This window comes from Sphaeramia orbicularis, chromosome 10, assembly GCF_902148855.1.
Source record: "Sphaeramia orbicularis chromosome 10, fSphaOr1.1, whole genome shotgun sequence".
Taxonomy (NCBI): domain Eukaryota; kingdom Metazoa; phylum Chordata; class Actinopteri; order Kurtiformes; family Apogonidae; genus Sphaeramia; species Sphaeramia orbicularis.
Genome location: NC_043966.1, coordinates 34,564,360 through 34,590,840, shown reverse-complemented (window position 1 = coordinate 34,590,840; position 26,481 = coordinate 34,564,360). Strand labels below are relative to the sequence as shown.

Below are 26,481 nucleotides of genomic sequence, written 5' to 3'. Positions count from 1 at the left end.
TGTGCTTTGAATCCTGGAGTGTACCGGTGCACTACTTCTCTTTCGAGGCAGGAGTTTTTTTTTTCTTCCAGCACTAATTCTTGTTGTGAAATCTGAGATATTGAGCATAGATATAAAGCATAAAACAGCAACATAATCCCCAAAGAGACACATCCAGGTAGTTAGTGGTGCGCATTGTCCCCCACATACTTCTCTTCTAGTTTATGGACCTTGAAAATGAGCAGAGACGATATCACTTCCTCTCTCAATTACCAAAATTGTCTCTTTATTTGTAATAGGGGGTATCTTTGTATGTCTTGGGGTTTTTATGCTATTGTTCACTCGAGGCTCATTTGGCACATTGTGGAGAACTGATAAAAAATTCATCATAAAAACAAAAGCCTTTGAGACGGAGAGAGGATGTTGTCGGAACAATCCCTTCTCCAACTGCAGGCCTAATCCAGGGCAAATCCTCCTTAAGGCTTTAGAGAGATCAGAGAATAGGAAAGTAATGTCAAATATTTGTCCTCAGAAATAATTCATACTTTATTTGTTGCATGTGATCATCTCATTGTTTTGGCATTATTTTATCAGTGGACCAGCTGGCCTGTAATGTGTGTCACTCTTCAGAAATTGAGCCTGCCTCTAGCATCTCTATTCTACTTCTTCTTTTTTCTTCTTTCTTTTTTTTTTACCCACCGTCAACTTCTCAGCTTCTGGCTATTCACCTTTCCTTTCGTTCACTCTTATGGATTACTGGAACTGTCCGCTGGGAGAGCTGTCCAAATACGTTTGTGTTGCCAAAACAGAGCATTACCGACTTTTCCTTTTTTTTTTTGCTCTCTTTTGGTTTGTGTGTTTGAGAGAGTGGCTCAGGAGGAGCAATGGTGAAGTCACTAGAGGTCCAGCAGGACAGCTTGTACTCATAGCCTCTAGGGGCCTTTTTCTGGGGGCCGCCTAGTCAGCCTGGCTGCTCAGATGTGAGGCGAGCAGGGCATCAGCCCTCAGGAAACATCCAAGCTGCGACCCACAGGGGAAACAGACGGACGGCACAGACACATACAGGCAATCCTCACGCATAATGCCTCCTTTTTTTCCTTTCACTTTTACACAAATAGAAAGTACATTTTCACACATGTTCTGCATACTGTACATACGCAGCCACAAACTCTGTACAGACGTTTTGTCTTCGGCTGTAGCCCAGAAAAGTAGTCAAGACTCTCATCCATGTATGTGCACTGACTCCCTAGGCAAGCCACAAAGAGACAAGGGGGGTGGAGAGTAAAAGGGGAAGAGAGAGAGAGTACATTAGGAATGAATTATGTGGAGAGAGCACTTATCCAACAATCCTCCTCTGAAGTGTTTGTACTATAAGCCTCAGATCTTCATTGTATTTATTCTAATGTTTAAATATTCATGGTAAATCTTCTCATATTCAATTACCGTAGCACGACCACAGCATGCCGAGAGTGCTTTCTCCCTGCTGCCTGGATGATCTGACTGTGTGTGTGTGTGAGTGTGTGTGTGTGTCTGTCTGTCTGTCTTTGTATACGTGTGTGTGTGTTTGTATGTGTGTGTATGTCTGTGTGTTTAGCTTGTTCCCCGGAGCGATCAAGCCTTTGTTATATTGGAACCAGGCTCTGTAATTGCTTATATTAGTCGCTGATCAACGCAAGACCACAGGACACACACTCACACTCACACACATACACATACACACATGCACACAAACACACCCGCATGCCTGATTCCTGACAGTCTTTTTATTAACCACCAAAGCAGGCGACAGAGAGAGATTCATTACATCACAGGCAAACAAAGACACACACTAGACTTAATACAGAACACCCACATTTTCAGCATGTTTAGTTTAATGTTAAATATTCATGTAAAACTGTGCTTAATTCAGTCATTTCCACTGCAGGAGAGGATCACTCATTTCTCCTGCTGCATCTTTCTTCATGGCAACCACGATGGTGTTCACCAGGAGTTGGTTTTACTTCTAAGAATTAAGAATAATTTATTTTTTTTGTTTGTCTTTCTCAGCGCTGAATGAGCCAACTATAGACTACGGCTTCCAGAGGTTACAGAAGGTCATCCCCAGACACCCCGGAGACCAAGAGAGATTACCTAAGGTACTGTGCATCCAGAACAACTGCTCTTTTACTTTTGCGCTCGTGCTATTTGTCATATGCAATTACTTTATGGGAAATCATCTTAGCAACACTGGAGCAGAGATGTATTGACAACATCTAGGGTTTCCTAGTATACATGGATACATACAAGGACAACATGACCTCACATACAGAGGAATGACTGTATTCTATTAACAGTAGGCTATACATGACACTGTGCAGTATTCACATAAACATTTTATCATATGTTCATGGTCATTTTCTGCTCAAACAAACACTTTATTTGCCCAGGGAATGCACAAGCAACTCTATTCATCCTTCCACTGAGCATGAGGACATTTAGACTGGCAAAGAGGAGAGGGAAGGGAGAGATGGAGGGAGGAAAAGAGGGAGAGAGGAAAAGAGGTTGAGGAGAGAGAGGAAGAGAGAGGCAGAAGCAGGTTAGGTGATCCATCATAGCTGTCCAGTCTTACCTCCTGCTGGGTCAGTGGATCGAAGTCAACCCCGGGTGGACTTTATTACTTCCAGCACACACACACACGCACACACCAACCAGCACTCACACACACTACTCTGTACAAACGCCAGTACCTGTGCTTGCTCACACATACACATAGTAGAAAGAAGTCACCATGAGGCAGAGATGGAGAGCCCAAGTAGATGCCCAAGGAAGATAGAGAAATCACTTGTCCTCGCTGTGTGTCATGTCTAGTGGATACCAGACTTGTCCTAGTGAGTTCTGGTCTTTAGCCTATCAACCCCCCGTATCTCTTAAATATCTTTGTATCCATCCATCTCTTCTCCTCTTTCTTTCTCCCTCACTCTCTGGTGTCTCTTTCTCTTCTAAATGAACAGCGGTAGCTGGCAGGCCCGGTTGTTCATTTCAGCTCTATTGATTTGTGCCTTTATTGAGGTAATAACAGTTTGTTGACCACACTTCTCTCAACTGTTGGCCTCAATCATTAGAGCAGGGCAGGAGAGGGGCATACACTGGCAAATTCTTGTGCTACAAATGTCCATTCACTGTTACCCAGGCAAGACCTTGTGTGTTACTTCATTGGTCAGTTTTTAATCGAGATTGAATTGATTTGGAGTTTAATGTATTCCATTCTCACAGCACCTTTTACAAGGGGGGTCTTAATGAACCCATACACACCCACACTGAGCAGGGAACAAGCAGGATATCTGCCAATGCCTGTTCTGTCTCTGTGTGTGGCGGTAATGATCCAGTGTCCAGCTGAAAACAGCCTCCATACTGTGCTGTATGGCTAATAGTCAGGCAGTCACAGTGAGGAGGGAGTGCTGTAGCTCAGGCACAGTCAGACTGCAGGGTGTTTAGCTAAGGTTGTGGTGTAGCAGGGGTCTGGGGCCAGCTAATGAGTGACCGCCCTGCCAGACGAGGCCAGGCTCTGCTCTGGATCAGGTTCCCCTTCCTGTTGACGTCTCTGTGGGCCTGACTTTACGGGAAGAGACCCTGCGCCCAGGAAATGGTCTCCCCTTACAGGAGCAGAGCTAGGGAGGCAGCGCAGCGCTAACCACATTTATCTGTTTATCAGAAGGACTCTGGAGCGCTGCCTAATCGCGTTTAGCTACTGGACAGATCCCTTCGCTAACGAGAGACTGATAGGTACAGACAGGGCACAGGACCACGAAAGTGATTAATAGAGTGAATGGGAGAGAAGAAGAAGAAGATGAGCGAGACGAGAGAAAGTAGTTTGGAGTTGCAGGTGAAGAGAGAGATTAGAGAGAGGGAGAAGGATGGACAGAAAGGCATATAAACCCTCAGACTGAGTGGGAAGGCTATGGGAGACAGAGAGTGCAGCGAGAAGAAAAATAAATTTAGATGAAGTGACTGAGGTTTCACATGTCCATCTTGAACACTGTTACACTCCAGCTGGGGATCTGTTTGTGTCCTAATGCCTCACACTTCCTTCATTTCCCCTCCTCCCTCTTTTCCTCCCCCTTCCTCCCTTTCCTTCATTCATCCATCCATCTACCCATCTCAGAATCCCTGGGAGGCATGGGGCATCGAGGAAAAGCAGAGAGAAGGAAGCGAGGAGCGGCACATACATACTAAAGAACCACTTACCTTCCTAGGGCCTGTACATCTCTCAATCACCCCGAGCAGGCCTCCTCTCCTGTCTCCTCTCTTTCTGTCTCTCCATTCTCCCCCTCCTCTCTCAACTGCCTCCCCCAGATAGTGCTAGTAATGGGAGGTTAACACAGAGGCAGCGCTCCCATTATTGAGTGAATTTAGCACCTCGGACAGCGCTCTACAATCTTTATTGCTTTGCTGACCCTCTCGTCATGTCCTGGGCGTGCTCGACAGCTTCCACATGTGCGTGGCTGTGTGTGTGTGTGATATGAGGTCTGATTGAAAGGCGGTGTGTCACAGAACAGAGAGCACACATGCTCCAGGGCTTGTTCACAGCAAGGGATACACTCAGGAGGGTATAGCGCACAGCGTGTGTGTGCGTGAGTGAAAAAGAAGGAAGGAGAAAAAGAAACGAGGGAGCGTTGGAGAGGAGGGGGCTGCAATTTTCTGGTTGTCGCGCCTCCAGCATATATCCTGGCCCCGGCACATTAACTTTTAAAAAGGGTTTCGTAGGGCTGTAGGTGTCTACATCACACACACACATATAACGATGCCTGAAGTCACACACTCATACATTCAGAGAGTGAAAAGAATAGAGACAGGGAGAGGAGAGAAAGGAGGCTAAGCGGTGGAAAATGAGCGCAGAGAATGGTAACACTACGAAAGGATAAATGTTTGATGTGGGAAATTCCACGCAGTTTTCACCTGAGCATAATGCTCTACATTTATCACACAAAGTGGATGCGCGGCTATTCACTCGGATCATTACCAGGGTTAATACAGGGCAGGAGATGGGTGCGTCCCAGCTGACGAGGGAAGTTGTATAGCCATCACCTGATGATATGTTGTGTTAAATGAGATTGATGTGGGATCATGTGTGGTAGATTCATGATCTGGCAGTGACAGGAGGGTGGAGAAGATGTAGAAGATGGTTGAGTGATAGAGAGATATAGGCTCATGTTTTATTCACTGATAACAGTATCTCCCTCTGCTCTCCAAAACTGCCCAGCGAGTAACAGAGTGCCGGGACAGGCCCATTTCTCTTCCTCTGCCTTTCTCTGTCTGCCTCTTCCTCTTTTTCACTCTCTGTTCTGCATTCACAGCATAATGTAAGAAGTGAAATGTAATAAAAGTGACTGAACTCTTCGAGCCGCCACACTCATGATCAATCCCTTTCCTCTTTCTGCGCTTGATTGTAGGAGGTGATTTTAAAGAGAGCAGCAGACCTGGTAGAAGCCTTGTACGGGATGCCTCACAATAACCAGGTAAACACACACTCATACAAGTAACACAAGCACGTACAAATGTTGACAGAAACATCGATATCTTATCTGGATAAAATTATGTTTGTGGTTTGGACTACTGGCAGCATCAAAGGCGGTGTTTCCGCTGGTCGTGTAGCACCCTGCTGTGTTCATGCAAAAAACTGGGACCCACAGATCCACAGGAATATGTTAGTATTTTCATCAACATATACGCTAAGGAGAAAGGGAGGAGAAGTACAATGAAAACTAAATGGTTTAGGGAGGAGGCGAGAATAGGAAGTACGCAGAGGGTGATGAAGAGGAGGAGGAGAAGTAGGATTAAAACTGGATTTTGACAAATGAACAGAACAAGGTCATTATAGTTAGTGAAAACAAGCAGTGACCAAGTTATTTCATTGACTAAATTAAAACAAAAACAGTTTTCAAAAACATTAAAGAAAAGAGAAACACATAGACAGCTGAATATATTAGTAATTTTATCAGCACTTATTCTAAGGAGAAAGAGAGGACAAGTACAATTAAAAGTAAATGTAGAGGGAGGAAAGGAGAATAGAGCAGTGGGATTAAAACTGGATTCTGATGAAGGTGGAGAACAGGGTCATTATAGTCACTGAAAAAACTAAACTAACAGTGAAGTAGCTTCATTAACTGAATAAAAAAATATAAAAGGCTGCTTTTGAACAATGCAAATTAAACTAAAATCAAATTTCTAGTAAAAGAGTTCATGTTTGTTAATGGTTAATGGAGGATGTATGCATTCAGCGTGTACAAAGGCTTTCCTCATTATACCTAAAAACTCAACTAAAACTTGTCAATTTCTAAAAATAAAAATACATATGCACCCCATCAGTTAGCTAAACTGAAATCAAATCTCAACATTCTTATAACTGTGGGTGAGAGGAGAATGGAAAGATGGAGTGGCGAGGAAAGAGGCAGGGTGAACATTTGATGAGTCTGTTAATGAGCCTTTCCTCCATTTACTGGAAGCAATCCCACCACTCCCAGTGACCACTGATAAAAACCACTCAGCCTGCTAGGTTTACACGTGCAATATCACTAGTGAAGATCTGGAATACTTGTGAGACCATAAAGCCTGCATCATATTTTCTCTCCTCTTTTCCTCTCTACTCGTATCCCCATTGCTGACCACAGCTCTTTTTTTTTCTCTTCCCATTGTCAGGAGATGATTCTCAAACGAGCGGCAGATATCGCAGAGGCCCTGTACACAACAGTGCCACGAGGGCACAATCAGCTAGCCAGTCTTGGCAGCGGCTCCGTCCATGCTGGCATGATGGCAGTAAACTCCTTCACGGGGTCAGAGGTGGCACAAACAGCCAATCAGGGTGAGCAAACACTTAAACTCTATTACGATGGGAAATGTGCCAGAGATTTATTTATGTATTTTTTTTTTTTTTTACTTTTTGCATCAGAAAGCTGGAAATTGAGATGAGAGTGAAGATGAGTGGCATGTTAGGGAGACTTTATTTTTCATGTGGGAAATTTAAAGAGGGAGATGTGATTTAAGAGGGTCAGGGAGTGAAGAAAGAAGATTCAGAAAAGGAGGACAGCCAGAGGAAGAGGAGGGGGGGTGGGGGGTGGCAGCAAGAAACAGGGAATACTTGAGACGAAGAAAGAAAGAAGGTGGGAGAGTGAAGAATGGAGAAAAAGAGAGTCAGGGATGGAGTACGATGGAGAAATATGAGTGGGTCCTAGGGGTGTGTATATTAGACTGGGGTCGGCCCCTGTCTGACAGAGAGAGATGTGGGTGCAGTCAGTGGTGATTCATCACATGTATCAGGGGAAGCAGAGGAGAGGAGATGGACCAGCCTCTGGATGTCTCTCAATACTTCCAATAAGCCTCCTCCCCTTTTGCTCTGCCCTTCATCTTCATCTGGAAATATGTATCAAGATTTAAGATACATGTAGTATATCAGCTGCCTGACTTTTTGTCCTTTCTTATTGTATGGCTAGATTAGGTCAGGATAGGGAATTGGTTGCTACCTATTAATAGAAGCAGAGGCCTCCATGGTCCTCAGGTGCAGCCCTTGTTACACTAGAAAGCTGGTATTCCTGATGATCAATTCCCGTTGTTTTCTTTTTTTTTTTTCATTGTCAGCGAATATTTATGACCATCCTTCCATTTTGTCCTCTTACTGCTTACTGCCTCTGTAAAGCATAAAGGAGAGACAGGTCCTGTCAGAAATACTGGCTTCATTCTTTATAAATTAGACAAGAGGAGCAGAGGCCTTTTACAGTTAATTGCCTTATCAATATATCTAATTCTGAAAAGGAGCCAGTGAGGTTATTGGCCTCTTGTTTCAGTACTTGGATTGCAGCAAGTTCCCTCTCATATCATTCTTCCTCTGCTCTGTCCAAAGCTTTTCTCGCTCTGCCATATGCTGTCCATGATTTTTCAAACATTTCTTTCGCCTCGTATTGCTATGACCATTAACTGTGTAGGGAAAAGAGGAATTGGCAGCAGTGCATGTAGGCTTTCTCATTTTGTTTTGTCTGCCATCTGCTATACCCCTAACTCCTATTCTCTCTCTGTCTCTCTCTCCCTTTCCCTGTCTATAGGTTTCAGTAGGAGTACAAGCAGTGTGTCCCCTCATGGTTATGTCCCCAGCTCCACTCCCCAGCAGAGTAGCTACAGCTCTGTCTCCACTAGCATGAATGGCTACGCTAACTCTGGCATGGCAACCTTGGGCACCTCGCCCAACTTCCTCAATGGATCTGCAGGCAACTCGCCCTATGCTAGTGAGTAAATGCATCTATTTCCAAGATGTCTTCGAGTCGGTGTAACTCCAGATTAAATGAAGAGTGTGTGACACAATACAAGCACAGAGGGGAAAAGATAAAATCAGAGCCTTTTGAACCAGGCGTTGACGGGAAAGATGTAGAGAAAGTGAGGTGTAAATGAGAAGTGACACATAAGGAGACAGTTGTGAAGTTCAGCTGGCTCATCTGTTTCTTTAAGAACAGAGTAAAACGCAAATCCCCACTTTATTGGTCAGGGGAACAGATCACCTAGCGCCACACACACCTAAACTCACACACACACATTCACCCTCTACATTAAAGACCCTTGATTAAATCAATAAACTAATTGCTAGAGAAGCAATTCCATTTCAGCTCTTTGATTCCTGGGTGTTAACAAGTATTTTAACAGGCTCATCGGCCCCACACAGACACTTTCAATCAATGGCCCCTCGGCCTGCCTTTGTAGGTCCAATTTTCATTAATTGATTAGTTAGGCCCCTTCATAAATGGATTATGACTTTATTGCGAGGATTTGTCAGGAAGAGCCATAAAGGCTAAGTGTTGGATAATAACAACAATAAAGGCAGAAGCAGATATCAGAGGGCAGGTGAAATACGACTTGGCTGATTGTAAAATCACTGAGGGGGAAAATGCTCTTAGTGTATTAGCAGACAAAAGACAAACCCAGGAGAAGTGGATGGGATGATGTCAGAGGACAGGATTTGGGTTGCAGAGATTTTCATTTGGTCAGTTTTGTCTCATATGAGTCATATGATTATAGAGAAAGTTAATCCACTAAAAATACAAATAATTTGCAAATAATTTGTGCAGTTTGTTCTGTCAGAGATGTGATAACCTCTAAAAACTAAATCTAAACCTCTCTCTTTTAATGCTTGTGTTAGTGTAAAGGCATTGAACATCTTCTCTTATATTGTGGCTACAAAAACACAGATGCAGTTGAGATAATAGATTATTGTCTAACCAATGTTGTCAGCCTATTTTTGTAAATTATTACAACAACTGGCTCTGTGTAGTTGAAAATCTGCCATAAACCTGATCTGGGATAGCCTTGTTTGCAAGTTGCCCTGAAAACAAATTACGGGTGCAGCACCCCGAGTTAGTGGGGAGATGTTTATCAAGATGTTGCAAACCCTTGAGCACAGGATGAGTCATCAAAACAGGCTGATCAGAGGATATGCTTAAAGGAAAAAAAATGCTTTAGGCTGTTTTTGGTGCAAGTTTCCAGCTAAACACATTTTCATTTTTTTTTCCCCTGTTTTTTTCTTTTTTTTTTTTTCGTCTTAGCTATGGATTATCTCACTGTTAGGTGACACCTTACAAAAACAAAAGGTTGCAAAAAGAAGTATGAGCCAGTTGATCTGAGTCCAAAATATTATCCCTCCTGTCATTGTCCATTGACCAGTCCCTTTCTGTTCATCCCGTCTGCCTGTCCTCTGTCCTCGGCCCTCACTCTAACCCCGTCTCTCCCCTTTCCGTCTTCATCTCCTCCCCCCCTCTCGTACTCTTCCTCCCCTCCTCAACCCTCCTCAACCCTCCTCCTGCCTGCCCGCCCGCTGCTCTTCTCTCAGTCGTCCCGTCCAGTCCCACCATGGCCTCGTCGACCAGCCTGCCGTCCAACTGCAGCAGCTCCTCCGGCATCTTCTCCTTCTCTCCAGCCAACATGGTTTCCGCCGCAGTCAAGCAGAAGAGCGCCTTCGCTCCTGTCGTGAGACCCCAGAACTCCCCTCCGCCCACGTGCACCAGCGCTAACGCTAACAGCCTGCAAGGTAAAGTGCCAAGCAAGAAGCTACTTAGCATTTATTCACATGGGACATGATGAATTTGGAGCTAAAACTGTAGGATACTTAATTATGTCAGATCTTAGTTTGTATCTCATTCTCTAGTTGTAGTCCTGCTCTCTTCACTCCTTATAACAATTTGTCACCTTTCCTTCCACTTCTTTTTCCAACCCTTCCTTTTCTTCCTCCTCCTCACACCCTGGTTGTTCCTTTCTTTACCCTTCCACTCTCCTTCCTCACTTTATAGATCAGTCTTTTGTGGACTCTAGCAAGTACTCATCAGCCAGCTCTCTGCAGGGCCTGGCCTTCTCCTGAAGTACGTTATCTCTTTCGTTTTTCTCCATTTCTTTCCACTCCACGCTATCCTCACTCGTTCATTTTGGCACAAGTATCCCATCCTGCCCTACCCTTCCTTCTCGTTTCTGTTTTTATTTGTCACTCTTGACTCGTCAGAGCGACAGCATGCCACGCCATATGGGTTCCATTTCCTGTTTTCACTTCCTGCTTCCTGCCTGTGCTCCAGCGGGTGTCTCTGTAGGGAGGTGTAGAGGGGGGAGGTATTAAGCCACTGTGGGTCACTCTGTTCTCCCGTTTCCATCGAACGCAGCGCCAGGTCTGTTCGTCTAAGCAGGATGTTGTATGGTGTTGAGATCCTGAGAGGGAGAAATGATGGATGGGAATCTTTATCAGAGCCCCAAGCTAAGCACTTCCTCACTTCCTCTGTCGGCGTTGATGAGCACTGACCACGGTGACCCAAGGGCCATTGGCCACTGTGCGCTGATCACACTGACACACATGCACATGCACACACACACACACCATTCTGTTAATCCCAACAAGCCGGAGACACTTAGGAAATAACCAGGGAATTAGTGGATTGAAGAGAGGGAGGAATCAATAGGGAGCCAATATGTTATATGAAAAATTCCTCCCTGTGATGGCTTCTGTGTAAAAATGGGGGGAAGGGAATGGGTTGGAGTGGGAGGGAGCAAAGAGGTGAAGACATAGGAGGTAGCAGAAGGCAGAGTATGATATCAGAAGGTAAAAATGTCAATGCAGCGTCCGAAGAAAGTCTCAAAGATTCCATTTCCTTGTTCGAGTGTTGAACGTAGTTTCATCACCCCTGTCATCCAACGTCACTGTGTTTCTCTCATGTTAGAATTATGCTCCGTGATGTTCTCTTGCACAATGGGCTCACACTGTGTAACTGCAAACAATTAACAGTGGCAGCTCTTGCATGAAGCTATTCAGAAAGTCTGCAAAAAAAAAAAAAAAGTTGAATGATGTTGTTGGTGTGCGCCAAGTTAGCAGCAGAGCAGAGAAAAATGTTTTGATTTTGGGGCCTCGGAATGAAGAGATAATGAGAGAGAGTCGTCTTTGTTCACCAGATGCTGGAGCACATTTCTGTTAAGTGACTGCTGTGATGACAGATGAAACCCAGCAATCATATGACTGACCTCTCTCTCTCTCTCTTTCCTTCTTCAACCCCCCTCACCCCACCATCTCCCTTTTCGTTTTCTGTCTTTCTATATTCCTCCCCCTCTTCTCCCACAAGCAGCGATTCCCGGGATGATCGTTCCACCCATGTAGAGGATCTGGGATAGCTGGAGATTTGGGAATGTTGAGAGGAAAAGACACAGTAGCGGAGTCTGGCGAGTCTCTGTTATGCTCCGGAGCTGAACTGAAGGAAGTCACGATAAGACGCAGGACTCTGTTAAACTCAGGCCTTTCCATTGGGATTTCATCTGAAGGGATAAGGGAGGAGAAAACTGTACAACACAAAACCTTTGTGATGTTATTTCCCTCTTGCTTGAATTAGTGTAGCTTGTCTGACACCGCGTTGGATGGAGTGTATAAAGACTGATAGTTTGCCCACAGTGTGACACTGACCTCATGAAAAGAGCATTTATTTATCTTTATGTTTATGCCTGTAAGGTTTGGGTTTGATTACTGGAGGCCCCACGCCATCTTGCAATCCATAACTCGCACAAACAACAGTGAAGTGTTGGTTTGGCTATGAAGTTTACGTAACCTCTCTCACAATAGAAGATGCTTTCCCTAGCTCACTAGAAACCACTTAACAACACACTGGCCAACTGGAACTAAGGTCAACAACCCGAAAAACAAAGAAGTACAGAAAAGAACAAAATCAACCCTCAATTTTGCTGCTAATTATCCCATAAATCTAAAAATGGTGTAACAAAATCGCCCTCTGTTATTTCAACATCAGAAAACATGCCTTTCTTTCTTTCTTTCTTTGTTTCTTTCTTTTTTTTTGGGTGGGTGGGTTTGTTTTGTTTGTTTGAATTTTAATAAAACTGTGAGGATTGAGCTGTTTGCAATATGCTTTTCTGCTTGTCATTTAAAGAAAAGGTGATTGATTAGCCAAAATTGCCATTTTGTCTGAGATTTTAGTAAAGACTTGAAAAGCCAGAGGATGTGTGCGTCCAGCCAGCACTGTACTGAAGGAGTCTAGCAAATATCAAATTAGAATAAATGCGTGATATATGTGATATATTTTTGTATATAAAAAAAAAAAAAGTTGAATCTTTCATTTGACATTTCTTTCTTTTTGCAATAGCTATAGTTTGAAATGTAAACATTAAATGTCTTAAGGCAGCTTCTCAGTACAGAAGATAGATTTACTGTGTGTTGTCAATATCTCATCTGCTAAACATGAGAAACATGGATTTGGATACAAAAAGGGGATTTCTGTAAAATATCCTATAAATAATGTATTTATCCCTTGTATTTGTACATTGCCTCTCACCTTCGTTTAGTTGTGTTGTGTAAGTTTAATACAGTAAGTGAACATATTTCACCGTGTTTTGTTTCATTATTTACTGTTGTCTCTTACTATTTAAATGTGACTTTTTTTTTTTTTATCTTTTTGGTTTTGTATGTACGGTATACCATGCCTTCATTTGTTGATTCAAAAACATGCCATTGTCTATTTTTGTATTATTTGTAAGTTAATAAAACATTTCTGTTTTTTTTCCTTATAAAATGTTTATTGTATGGCAAAAAGTAGCATCTTATTCAGAGTATTTGGTTGAAGTAGATTTTTTAAGAATATATACACATTAATATATACTGTAAATCTATATCTTTTTTGTTTGAACTCCTTGAGGCTTTCAGATTGATACTGTTCTTGAACTGATAATATGCATGGGTTCTTCTCTTGAGTGACACTTTTCTTTTGTGTGTGTGTGGAAACCAAGAGAACTAAGAAATTGCTCTGTATTTTTTCTTTCTTTGTGTTCCTCGTTTTCCCCTCTGTTCTTTCTTTTCCTCTGTTATTTATGCCTGCTTACATACTGTATCTATATACTCGTTCTTTTTTTTCTGTCACTGTAATCTTTACCAGCAGTCTAGATGCCTTAACAATGCAAACCCATTCTTCATTCAATCACGTGTACAGTTTTCTACCCTCACCACAATTGTCTATTGCCACAGAGGAATTCATGGGAACTTGGGGACAAAGCACAAACCCACTCTGTTTGGTGGTGAAGCCAGACTAGAATACAAAGAGCCATAATTCAACAATCACACACACCCCGATGTACTATAATACTACAGCAATGGCACGCTTTGAAGGACAGTTGACGCTGAGAGGTCTGTCTCAGCTGTGCTCATTGCACTTTATTGTGTTCGAGGAAACACTTTATGACTTTTTTGTAGCAATTATGTAGCTTATTTTTCGACTTAATGAAAAACTTCAGCAGCATGATACTAATATTTATCTTCATTTTCCTCACAATCAGCGCAACAGTTGACAACACAAAGCTGTTAAGTTGTAGTACAAAGGGGCGCACAGTGAAGACAAGCACTGTCACAGCACAATTTTAATCTCACACACGGAGCCGTAGTTTTGACTCCGCTATCTGACAGTCGATCCCCCCTCCCGTCCTTCCCTCCCTTATTTAGCCTTTGGACAATACAGCTTCATTACAAGCTAAACAGAACAAGAGCAAGAGAGGAAGCATGAAAGGGAGCTCCTTGGCCCCTCAGCCATTTCTGTAGTCTTTTCTTTGTGTCTGCCGTGTGTCTTCAAGCTGTTGCTGGACAGAGAATAGGGCTTTTCTCTCTGCTTTTCTTTTCTAGAGCCTGGTTTTGTTAAGTGGGTAGAAAGGACCGTTTTAACAGAGGCGCCTGCTGACAGACGAGTGTTTTTCAGGCACTTGTGCCTGTGCTGGTCCGGGCCAGGGCGGGAGGGGCTGCACCATATCTGTTTCAAATGAACTACAGAGGTCTGTTGTCATACAATGGCTTCTTTGTAAGCAAAGTTCCATCCTAATTATGAATATTGGTAATGGGTGACAAAGTTTTGTATTTAGGTAACAAACAACAAAAAAAAAAGATGCAAACCAAATAGCTGGTGTCTATTTTTTCCTCTGTTTTGTCTTTGACTGCAAATACACTGAACAGCTCTATGATATAAGGGAAGAAAAAAAAATCTACTGTATAGATTGTTATTGTTTTTGATGAAAACTGAGCTGTAAGATAACTTTTGGACTCTCACAATGTTGAATTAAAGTTACCTCTTGTCTGTGACTTTGTCAGTTGTCATTGTGTCGTTTTAATCTTCCTGACTATGCTAAACACTCAAATGTGACAAATTAAGCATATGATAAGCGTAAGAAAATAGTTTTGTGATTGTACTTTCTCTTACAACCACAAATGTCACCACTGACAAACTGTCATACATTTGTTAAAGAACAGAGTCAAACTGGCTAAGACTATTCCACAGGTCAGAAACAGGCCTACGTCCCCTCCCCCGCTGGGCTCCTTTCTCTAATGAATCTAATTCATTAATGCATTACTGATGGCATGGTGAACATGGTTAGCCTGACAAGTTTCCTCCTAAACATATTAGTTAATGATGATTCCAAGGTTATTAATTGCAAACGCACCAGCCCACCATAATTGAGTCATCATTTGCATACCCGGTCATCAGCAGAAAATTAATTTCTTTTTTATTTTTTGCATATCTAATTTAGGAGGCTGCGATTGGATTAGTTGGTGAAAATAGCGGATCCCAGGATTCTGCTGACCTCAAACTGTTCCAGGGTCTCCACGGTAACTGGAGGCTTCCGTAACGCCAAGGGGGAGAGTGAGACAACCTGGAAGTACTGATGAAATAAGGACTCGTAAACAGAGAGCTTGTTTGTGGGGAAGTGAGTGAGTGTGTGTTTGGTGTTTGCCTTCTTAATTGCCCATAGGTTCATAACTGCACAGGGCTCTTTTTCTCCCATACATCTAATAAGAGAGTTGATAGTTTGCTGACAAACAGTAAAGTGGGTTGTAGTGTGCACGATTTAGCAGTAAGAGGTGGGATATTGAATTATGGAGGTTACACACTCGGTGCAGGGGAAAATGAGTCCTGGAGGCTAATGTTTTTGATTAGCGAGCCAAGCACTGCTGCCGTGTTGCACCGTGCAGCTCCAGGGATTTCGGCTTCTCCAAATGCAGCTTGCAGCATGCAGCACACACACAAACCGGTTTCACAGACACACATTCAAACACACACTCATAAATCATAAATACGCTCGTACACATAGACAAAAGGTGAACCCATTTTGCACTTTATTTCCAGCACCTTTTCAGGCCCAGATAGACTGGTCAGTGTAGGAGGAGGACAATAGGAGTGGGAGGCCGAGGGCAGGCTGGAGCCAGCAGACCTCAGCCCTCTGGGGACATAGCATTAAAGACGCTATTCCTGGAGAGAACTACTACTCTGGATACAGACAGCAGAGCCTTCACACATCAAGAGAGGTGCTGTTCAGGAGCTTCTCTGCTACTAGTATCCTAATGAAACATATTAATGCACATATTCTTCACCATCTCGCTCTCCTCCTCCTCCTTTTTCTCGTTCTCCTCCTTGCATGGACACATGAAGAGAGGAAGAGCGGGGAGCGTATTTGAAAGAAAAACAGGAGTCCCTAAGGGGATCCCGGATAAAGAAAGGAAGGGAGAGGAATGGAATGGAAAAGAGAGAGGATGGGAGTAGGGGGGATATTCAGAATGGAGGCAGACCTAGACAGCGAGCAAAAGACAAGGAGGAGGACTGAATAATAATATTCTATATTGGAAAATAGTCACAACGGACATCATAGAGAGATGTATTGCAGCAATGGGAAGCAAGTTCCTTTCCTGGCATTACTTAATGTGAGTTACAATGTATTTGCAGGTGCACATGAGCACCTCCGCCTTCCCGCATCTGCATGCCTGCCAGTAAGACAGAGCATATTTGAGTACAGGCGTACCTAGGATGAGTGTGCACTCACATTCAGGTTTGTGCTCTCGCTTACGAGGGTGTGTGGTCGTTTCCCACAGTAATTATCCCTGTGACTGTGGGTGTCTGTCTATGATCTGTGTGGTACCTGTCAGAGGGAGCCCGGCAGAGCCTATGCTTTATATTCTCTGTAATTGCTGCTGCTAATTTACTGTGCGTTGGCCTAATGAGTAGGGAGGTGAGGGGCTGGGGTATGTAATGGATGTTAGAGAGATAGAGATAGAGAGATGGATTTCACCACTGCCGGCAGAGAGAGGGAAAAGGGGAGGAGGCCAGCGAACTGTGTGTGTTAAGCAAGCATGTAGAACACTTATCTTTATTGTTCTACTAAAATGAAAAAAACAAAAAAAACAAAAAAAAACAAAAGATAAGCTATTTGCCCCCCCTCCCCACTTTTCCCTCTGTCTCCCTTCCATCCTCCCCTGAGCTGACGGTACAGCACAGTGGCAACTGCAGAGAGCACATTAGACAAGCTTTTTGTTATGTTGATTAATTATAAAAGCAAATCCATAAATAATATAGATTATTTATTCCATTTATTCACATGCTAATTAGTGCTCAAAGCAAATACAAACCTTTTATTTATTTTTTTTTTTAATTTGTTTGAGTGCAGCCAGATAGACAGACTGACATTCAGACAGAAGCAAAGACATTCAGATATTAATGTCATTCACACTTTGAAGCACCAATGGTATCTTGTGATGGGGACACGTCCACCCTTCATTTCTCCCTAATGAGGTCATGATAGAGGCCAGTGGTTTCAGCACACACACACACCCTCTGCTTTTACAGACACACACACACACTCTCTGCATTCTCTAACCACACGACACTCTTGATGAGTGTTGGATTGACAGGGTCGTCTTTGATTGATGCACCACGGTTCTTCCACATGTTCTACAGCTCAGTCATTTAATTATGTTTCCTAAGCATCATTAAGTACCATTATATTCTATCATATTCTAATGAGAGAGGTGGCCAGTCACAGGACAAGCTAATTGGTGATTAATGTTGTGTATCAGTGAGAGACAACGCAAGATTGGCCATTTAATGGCACAACACTGTATTTAAGTGCTGAATATGTAAAAACACAAACAGAAGGGGAAATTAGAGAGGCCGTGATTGAAATCAAAACAGATATTGCCTCTTAAATGTCTAATCTCTTACTTTTCTTCCTTGACTCCCTCCTCCTCCATACACACACACACACACACACACACACACACTCTGCATTACTCTGTTTGTCTGTTGTTCACCTTTTAACCGCATTACACACACTTACTCAGATAATGCTGGAAACCGTCTTTGCGGACATAACTCACCTGCTCCTCCAGATTAACCACTAACTCAGTATTGATGCTCTGCTTTACAGGTACATACGCACATGAGAGTGTGCGCACACGCACACAACACACAGACACAAACATCCTCATCTGGTATTGACATGCCGCACGGCTGTAGGTGTTTCCATTTAAGGTCAGTCGATTGCCTTAAGTATGTAATGTTAGGAGGGGGGTCCGTAAACATGTCAAATTAGCAGTAATGAATGACCAGGCACTGGCAGGGGGAACTGTCAAGGTGCACGCCCAGGACAATACATTACCCTGAGTTATCCTAGTCTGCCCTCGTCTAACACTGGGTAACACACACATACACTGACCGAGCAGACACAGGGTGTAAACTAGTGGGACCCATTCAGCGGTCACACACTCTGCTTTAATGGGCTCTGTGGCTGATTGGTGTCTAAGAAACTAAAAAAGAAAGACCTGAATCAAGAAGGCAGATGCAATGTTAGAGTATGGAAAGTTCAGAGGAGCTTGGATTCTAAAAACAAAGTTGAAAGATTGACAGAAACAACCAGGAAGACAGAAAAAATAATTGGAGAAAAAATATTTGAAAATAGATAGAAAGAAAGATAGAGGACTAAGCTAAAGGGAGAGAAAACAAACTGTGGTATTTATTTTTTCTTCTCAGTGTTGAAACAGGAAAAGGACCTCTGGTTTAATAAACCATGAATCCTTTCACAGAGGGTTTGTATGTTATTCTTCGGAGAAACAGATACGTGGGGAGGGAAGGGGAGACAGAGAGAAAGAGAAGCAGAGAGCAGCATGGGGCGAAAAAAAGAGATGCTCTGCAACCATATGAATTTCGTTCTCCCTCTTCCTACCACACATACACACACTTTCCTCAGCCCACTTCCAGGCTGTATGTTAGTTTTGGGTTAGAAGTGTGTGGGATGAGGGGAGGGGTACATGTCCTCCTCATCTAGTGAGTCCAGCATGGAGGAGAAAGAGCATAAATGAGAAGGAAGAGTAAAAGATATACTTCCCATCTGTAAATGATTAAAAATCTCCTCTCTCTCTGACAGTTTATGAAAATGACTCCCTAACATATTCACTCTATTGTGGTATACAGAAAAACCTTTCACCGCAACAATGCATGTACATCAATATGTGGTGCATACATAAGTAGAATGGAAGTATCCACTTGAATTCACACTTGTTTTGCTGTATACACTGTGGATATAGTGATAAACAAACTTGTAGACAAACATGAATCTACTGTCTCTGTACGTCGTCTCTTTTCCCCCTCTCTTTCCCTCTCCCCTTCTCTCCCTCTCCTTCTCCTTCCTGTAACAAAGGTTACATTGATCATGTTTCTAAAAGAGACTCTGTATTTCCACACGGCCCTGCCTCTGATATGTTTTTCTTGGCAGGTCAGACTTCTACTTTTGTCATTCACTCAGCATATTTTAACAAATTAGAAACATTAGAAACCAGGATCGCAGCAATGTTTTGGTTTGGTTTCGAAACTCTTACGGTCCCCACAATTATATTTCAAAACACGGGCGAATTGTTTGACAGCTGAGCGGAATAAAACCCTAAAACAACTTTTTCATTAGAAACACATGCTCATGCAATTAGAACCTAGCATTATGTTAATGTGTGTTTGCACTGGTTCATTTGTTGTCGTGTGAACAGTGACGCCGTGCAAAGGCGTGCGGGTTTAAGCGTGTGTCTGTGTGCACATGTATATGCTCTTATATGTGTGAAGGTGTTTGTGTGTGTGAGTACGGTTGTCTCAGTGTGTGTGTGTGTGTGTGTGTGTGTGTGTGTGTGTGTGTGTGTGTAAGGGACAAAGGGACACAGTGCTCCACATAACAGCATTACAGATGGCTGTTGTGAGTGGTTGTGACAGTGAAAGCGAGTGAGTTCCCACTCCATACAGATGTACTCTGAGTGACCTTACAAACACAGTGGAACTAAAACAGGCCCCCTACCTCTCGCTCTCACTCTGGCACACACTGTCAATTCTCACTCAGCCCTTGCGGGGCACTAAAAGTTGTTTCCTGAGCCAGGAATACATCAAGGGCCAAGAATATATAAGCAGGGAGCAGGAGAGATGCATAGCTAGGGTCCAGGAAAGCATAACTTGGACTATGTAAATATTGGACCGAAGGATTAGTAGCTTTTGCCACCTATAAAAGCAAGACAGGTATGCCAGCCTGAGTTAACGACCACATGCTCTGACTTTACCCTGGATTGTTTTACCACAGAGCCGCTGTGGACAAAGAGGACATTTCAACAACTTCACTTTATGGAGGAAAAAGGGGGAAAAACTAGAAATGACTTTACTTAGCTGAACAATCACCCCTTCCTTTCCCTGACTTATTATTCCTGTCTCTTTTTCTAAAATACAAATATCTTTTTAAAGGGTCTGTTCTGCAGCATTCCTCTGCTCTCTGTGATGTTGAAGCTGATTTTGATTTTTGTCTTTGCTTGCTCATTCTTTTATTCTTCCTCTGAGCCAGCTCTTTTTTGGTGGTAGATTGTGAAACAACAAGAATGTTTTTTATTCTCGTGCGGTCTCACCCGCAACATTTGTTTCCAATTTGACAGATTTTGAAACAGAAATTCTTGGGAGAGAAAATGATGGCTCAAAAATAAGCTCTATACAAAAATCCTCCACCTATTCCTCAAGTCTCTCCCCTTGTTCGCAGCCTCCATCGCTGTAAGCTTCTCTCCTTTACTTCCTTCACCTCTTCTTCTCTTTCCTCCGTTGGTTTAAATCCAAACAAAGTCACCTCATCATGTATTGTGGGAGAGATTGTAAAGTTTTCATTGAGCCCATGTGGAAGTGATTTGGCTGTAATCTCCAGTAATTGTGACTGTAACACAGAAACAGGCTGGAACAGATTGGCCTCATATTTTTCTTCAGGGTCACTATGGGCTTATCTCAATATTTAGCATCTTGCCTGATTGAGTTATCATATCACATTTGCTGTTAAGAGCTGAGTGATGTCAACAAATGAAACCAGAGACCGCAAAATGTTGCTTTAAATCACAAAGAGGAAGGTTCCTGTTTGAAGAAAGCACACACATCAGTGTCAGCACGACCCACCGAGAGCTGACTTTTTAAAATGCATGACATTTAAGACCGCTCTAGCGCTGTGAAACTCAAATGCTGTTAAAAAAGCCACCATTAGAGTATGACCTATCCTAGATATGAACCCAGTTTCCCTCAACCCGTGTCACTCACACACACACACACACACACACACACACACACACACACACACGCTCACATGCATAGAAGTCAAGAGCACTTTGCTCTGTTGCTGTTGAGGTGCAAATGGTTTGTCTCTACGCATCACTGACCCAATGCTGCTCCTTCACCTCTTCTCTTTTCTGTCTGCTCCTTCTTGAATCTGTCCATCACTGCTCCACCTCAGTCACCCCTGGCTCCCTTGCACTTTTATCTCTGCGCCCCGTTTGTCTCCCCATAATTTGTCTCTTTGTCCTCTGTTCATCATACTTTCCATTTTTCTGACTCATGATTTGTTTTCTCTCGACTCTCTTAGCCCCGTGGCCCTCACTCACACATCTTGATGAATGAATAATCTTGTTGCATTGTACTCAGCCATCCTTGTCCATGTTCGATAATGGCTCATTTGATTCTTCCTAGTAGTGTTCAGTGCATGGCAGAGACCGAAAGCTAGAAGCCATGCAGTTATCATAAAGAGAATGTCAACTGTGAAGCCACAAAGCCTACAAGTGATTAAAACCCTTCAACTCAGGGTTACTTCATCACAATCATTAGTCTTTTCTTGTCCTACCTTCTGGCTGTAAAAACCCACAGAACCTCACCCTCCCCATCCGTTAATAATATTCACTCTGCCTCTGATACATTAGCCAGTGAATGATAGGGCAAAGCCCTGGCCTAATTGCTTTCTTCTTGTAAAGTCTCAATTCATTTTTGCTGAGGAGACACAGAGATGTGTGCTTATAGTGCACACATACATGAACCCATAGGCACACAGAACCTGAGCCTCACATTCACACACTTACACTTACCCACAACCCCACCTTCCAACTGCCGTTTTATGATGGATGGGGCTGAAGATGCATGGGGGAGGAGGGGAGAGAGACTATAAGACTGCATGTGTGTGCATGTGTATGTGTGTGCGCACAAGTAAGGGTGTGTGTTGGTTCAAAAGAAAGAAAAAGGGAGAGAGAAGGAGAGAGAGAGAAGCTGAGCTGAGGAGCTCTGATTAACGACACAGAGAAGGGGTCCCAGAGGAGCTGGGGGAAGAGCAAAACTATCTAGGGCCAGCTGAGAGAGAGAGTGTGTGAGAGAGGGAGAGAGGTTGGAAGAGAGACGGAGTGAAACAGAGAGAGAGGGCACAAAAAATAGAGGGAGAAAGTGGGGGCAGGGGGGGTGGATAAGATGTTTTCTTTTCATATGTTTCATTAAAACAGATTCACAAACACATGAAACTCTGCATATCTATCATCATCACAAGCAGCAAAAAGGAATATGAGCTTTACTCTTTTTAACCTCCATAGCTACACAATGCATTCCTTCTCTTATACTTACCAGGTCCGACACACACCCTTCAGATTAAATCTTCTCACTTTACCTCGATCCTGGAGCTCGATGCCTCAGGCTTCTGTCCACAGTGCTGTCAGAAGGGGAAACAGGGTGTGTGTTGCCAGAGCGCAGGCCATCACCTCTCCCTGATTGCACATGAGAGTAGAGGTAATGGGAGTGTAATAGCACCTTAAGTACCCTGCTCTCACTGACACTGGCTGTATAGCATTACCCCTTGGTCTGACTGTGTGGCAAAGTGTTGTGTGAGTGTGTATGTGAATGCATTGGCATATGTGCATGTCCAAGTTTTTCTTGTGTATAGGTGTCAATCTGTTTGTCTGCTGTGGATAAGTGTGTGTGTGTGGATGAGTGTGTATCTCATGAAAGAGGCCTGACTGAGGTTTGAGTGTGTTGTGTTTTCCCTGAGGGTCGTCTGAGCCGCAGCGATCAAAGAGAGAGATGGAGGTTAACTGACCAGACCTGAGAACCTCCACAGAAGGACCTGAGGGACTCCTCTCTGTTAGCCCAGGTACCAATCATCTGACACACACACACACAAACACACACAATCAGTGGAGCGGTGAGTGTAGAAGGGGGCAGTTTGAGTGATCCAGGGGGATTTAAAGATCTGTAAGGCCCAAACTAACTTTGTCACTTCACTCACACAGCCGTAGCCTTTCACACAGTATCCATTACCTCAGATACGTTTTCTACAAAACATCAAATAGCTTTATCCCAACTCCTACCTCAGTGCTTTCACAGAAAGATGCCTTCCACTGATATGGAAGTCCTGTAAAGTGAGTATAAGTTATATAGCGGGGGTCCCTAGAGAGAAACTCAATGACTAGTCTTGTACTAGAAAGTTAGACTGTATTCCTGAGTAGCTCAAAGTAACGCCTTCGCTGAAGGACTGAGAGTGGCGCACTTCGGCTGGAAGTTAAGCTGGAAGTTGTGTTGTTAAATGAGAGAGGAAAAAAAAGAACAAGCATGTTCAAGTGTGTGAATGTGTGCAAGTGTGCAAATGTGGAAGTGCGTGAGTTGCAAATGTGCATTGGGTCTGAGCATGTGTGCGTGTTTGAAAATGAATGAGCGATAACCATCACAGGCAGCTGCCGTGGTGAAGAGAGACAACTAGCACCAGCTAGATGCAGCAGGAAAATTTTCTTGAAAATAACACTGAGTACTTGTTGATTCCGAAGGTGCAAACATCAGATATGTATTTCTGAAATCAAAAATTTTGTGAGTGCTTTAATTCTAAAGTCTCTGTGCTGCAGTGGAATATGCACACACTTACTTTATTAAAAGTAGCAGTTCCACAATGTAAAACCAACATAAATCACACATTTAAAACTGTAAACTTCATACATTAGAATGAGTTCTACTACAACTTTTAATACTCATTTATTGTCTAGAGTGGCCCCATTGGGAGTATTATGTTATCATAACACTAAATTATTATTACTAATCAACTGATATGAGCAGCAGATGTTTAAAGTGTTGTACTGCTAGTGTTCGATATATTTTTCTTATTGGCAGCAACAACTGTGAAAATATTTAAAGAAACAACAGTTACATTATTCTACATGTAGCCACAACCATTATTCATTCCACAGTGTTATAGGTCTCTGTTGCTGTCTAAAAAAGAAATTGTGTAAAGTGATCATAATTGAAGGATTGTTTCTTTTTAAAAGGTGCTTTTGGGACACATACTGAGGCTCTTACCCTTCCATCTTACACTGCCAGACTACTTTGTACTTTTCATATTGTTTTGAAGCTTGGGTAGCAATCTAAATCCAAAAGCTGACAATAACTAAAGCTGTGTAAAATGAAATAATGTTGCATGGTAGAAATCAGTGTAGAATATTGAGTGTATGTATAAACAGTCATGTAAGGCGCAGCTATGTCAAACTAAAGCACAGCATCTGAGTACTGTTATTTAGTTGCTTTCCACCTCTGCTGCAGTGTAGTGTGACTGTTGTTTTGTACAGTATAATGCATTTCCTGTATGTGAGGAATGGTCAACTGTCCTTTCCCCTGGAACAAACAAAGTATATCCTACTCTCTCAAGTTAAACATGACCCTTATGATGACATTGAGAGTCAGCCTGTTTGGGTAGGTGACGGTGATGTGTGTGTTTCCATGTGTGTGCGTCGGGTGTATATATAAGAGAAGGGGGGAGGGGCACAGGAGTCTGCTGCTGGGTAACATCTCTGTCAGGACGGCCTAGCTCCATCACCACCCCACTTCCACGCACATACATGCATGCGCGTACTCCATCAGCACCCGCTCAGGGCTCATCAGTCGCAGCGGAGCACATGTGGCTGGAGTATTCTAAACAAAGCTTTATAAAGAGCTCAACTAAGACGGCCCGATGTGACAGTCAGGGTACTAATGACGCCTGGAGACCGCTAAATACGCCACTGACAGACCAACAGCCTGCATGCCATGCACACACATCACACACAAGTTTTCATTTTGGCATGCACAGACCAACTCTTGCAATCACTCCGGCTGTGTGAAACACACAGATGCACACAAACTGATAGACAGACACACACACCTTGTGCCCAAGGGCATCTGTCCGCAGTCTAAGAGCTCCCAACTGTTGAGGAAAAACAGCTCAATTAGCTCAGTGGAGGAACTAACGAAATACATCTATACACACACACACACCACCCACACACACACACACACACACACACACACACACACACACACACACACACACACACACACGCACACATATATACAGACACACACAGAATCGCATTGATCCTTTCCCAGTCTGTGGCTCTAATTGGTGTGTTGATGATACTGTGAGAGTGTGGGATCCTTCAGGCAACCATAGAATGTCTTCCAGCTCTTTATTTCTCATTTAAAGTTGAAATACACCCACAAACCCTCTCAGTCGCATGCAGCAAACTATATTCTACCTGATATTCCTTTTGAAATACTTTTCTTATGTCTGGGTTTAATCTAATTTTTCTCAGTATGTGATAATGCCATACCTGAGATCACTCCAAGATCACAAAAAAGCACACACAGAGAGAGCCTTGAAAATCAGAGCATTCCAGCTCCATAAATATCTAATCGCTTGATGATTTTGTTGCTCCCAGTAGATTGAACAGTTGTAAAAACCATCTATCCATTATGTGCATGTCCATTAAAACTCTGCACGCAAATGCTCAATGAGCACCTACAATTCAAACACACACAAACCTTTACACACACACTTGCATGCACACTATTACAGCAAGTCAGTGAGAGCAAATAGGGTAGAGTTATTTCCATAAAGGGTCTCAGTGGGTCTCAAGGATCTCTACTCCTGCCGACTGGGAGCGATTTAGCGTAGCACACACTGGTATATTAGTAACTGAAGACGTCTGGGGACGAGGCTGCTCTCTCTAAAACCCTATCCCTCCACTGTGACCTCTAGAGCATTCACAACTGGGACTGGGAGGCACTCTCCATCTTTTGCCTTCCCTCTTTCGCTGACTATATCAGTTTGTTCTCCTTTTCTCTTTGACTTTTGGGATTTTTTTTTTTACTATCTTCCCCCTTTCTTGGGCGTGGGGTTATCTTTTTTTGTCCATATATGTATTATATTTTTTCCATCTTCCAAGTTATTTCTCTTTTTCCATTCCGCCCATATTCTACCCTATTTTTCCACATTTATCTCACTACAGTTCTCTCTTACATCCATCCTCTGTCTCTCTCTCTCTTGCTCTCTCTTTCTCTCTCTCTCTCTCTCCATCCCCCCTCCCTCCTTGGCCCCAGGGACAGACTGCTGATAGACTGTGTACACCAGCTGCCCAGGGGCTATTTTTAAGGAGCATTTGTCCTTCTCCTTCCCTCTGGAGACTGACTCAACCCAACAACATCTCGTCCGTGCACACTCAAATGTGCGCACAAACACACAGGCATTAACACATGCACTCATTAGCCCATGAGCATGCATGCCCCACACTTTCTCTCTCACACACATCCTCCGTCCAAGGGCATTCTGTAAATGTAGGGGCAGCTTGTAGCGCTGTAGCCCTGTGCTTAACTACACAGGAGCCCAGGCGCTCCCAAACCGGCCTCAGAGGGCTCATAAAGCTGCCCTCCTCCCAGGGCCTGGCTAATACTCTCTCTTGTTCTACCCCTGCCTTACAATAGTTTGTAAAACAATACTGTAAAACACTGTTGCCGAGTGTTGCGTCAGGCCACTTTCATCACTAAACCCACAGCAGCCAATAGCAGGCCTTGAATAATACATACAGGAAGTTGGAAGATTCGGGTT

General features: G+C 43.3%; 1 protein-coding gene across 4 annotated transcripts in view; it reads left to right on the top strand.

The window, feature by feature from the left end:
• ebf1a (EBF transcription factor 1a) overlaps positions 1-14,587 on the top strand; it is a 53,074-nt gene extending 38,487 nt beyond the window's left edge. Inside the window, exons 11-17 of one of the 4 annotated variants that reach the window (XM_030144899.1) lie at positions 2,026-2,114; positions 5,409-5,474; positions 6,655-6,817; positions 8,052-8,231; positions 9,824-10,021; positions 10,281-10,349; positions 11,592-14,587. In XM_030144899.1, coding sequence (XP_030000759.1) covers positions 2,026-2,114; positions 5,409-5,474; positions 6,655-6,817; positions 8,052-8,231; positions 9,824-10,021; positions 10,281-10,348 — 764 coding nt within the window. In that variant the 3' untranslated portion in view covers position 10,349; positions 11,592-14,587. Of the gene's footprint in view, positions 1-2,025; positions 2,115-5,408; positions 5,475-6,654; positions 6,818-8,051; positions 8,232-9,657; positions 9,792-9,823; positions 10,022-10,280; positions 10,350-11,588 lie in introns of those variants that run through there. The other 3 variants (XM_030144900.1, XM_030144901.1, XM_030144902.1) reach the window with 3 other exon arrangements.
• Positions 14,588-26,481: the final 11,894 nt, after the last annotated feature.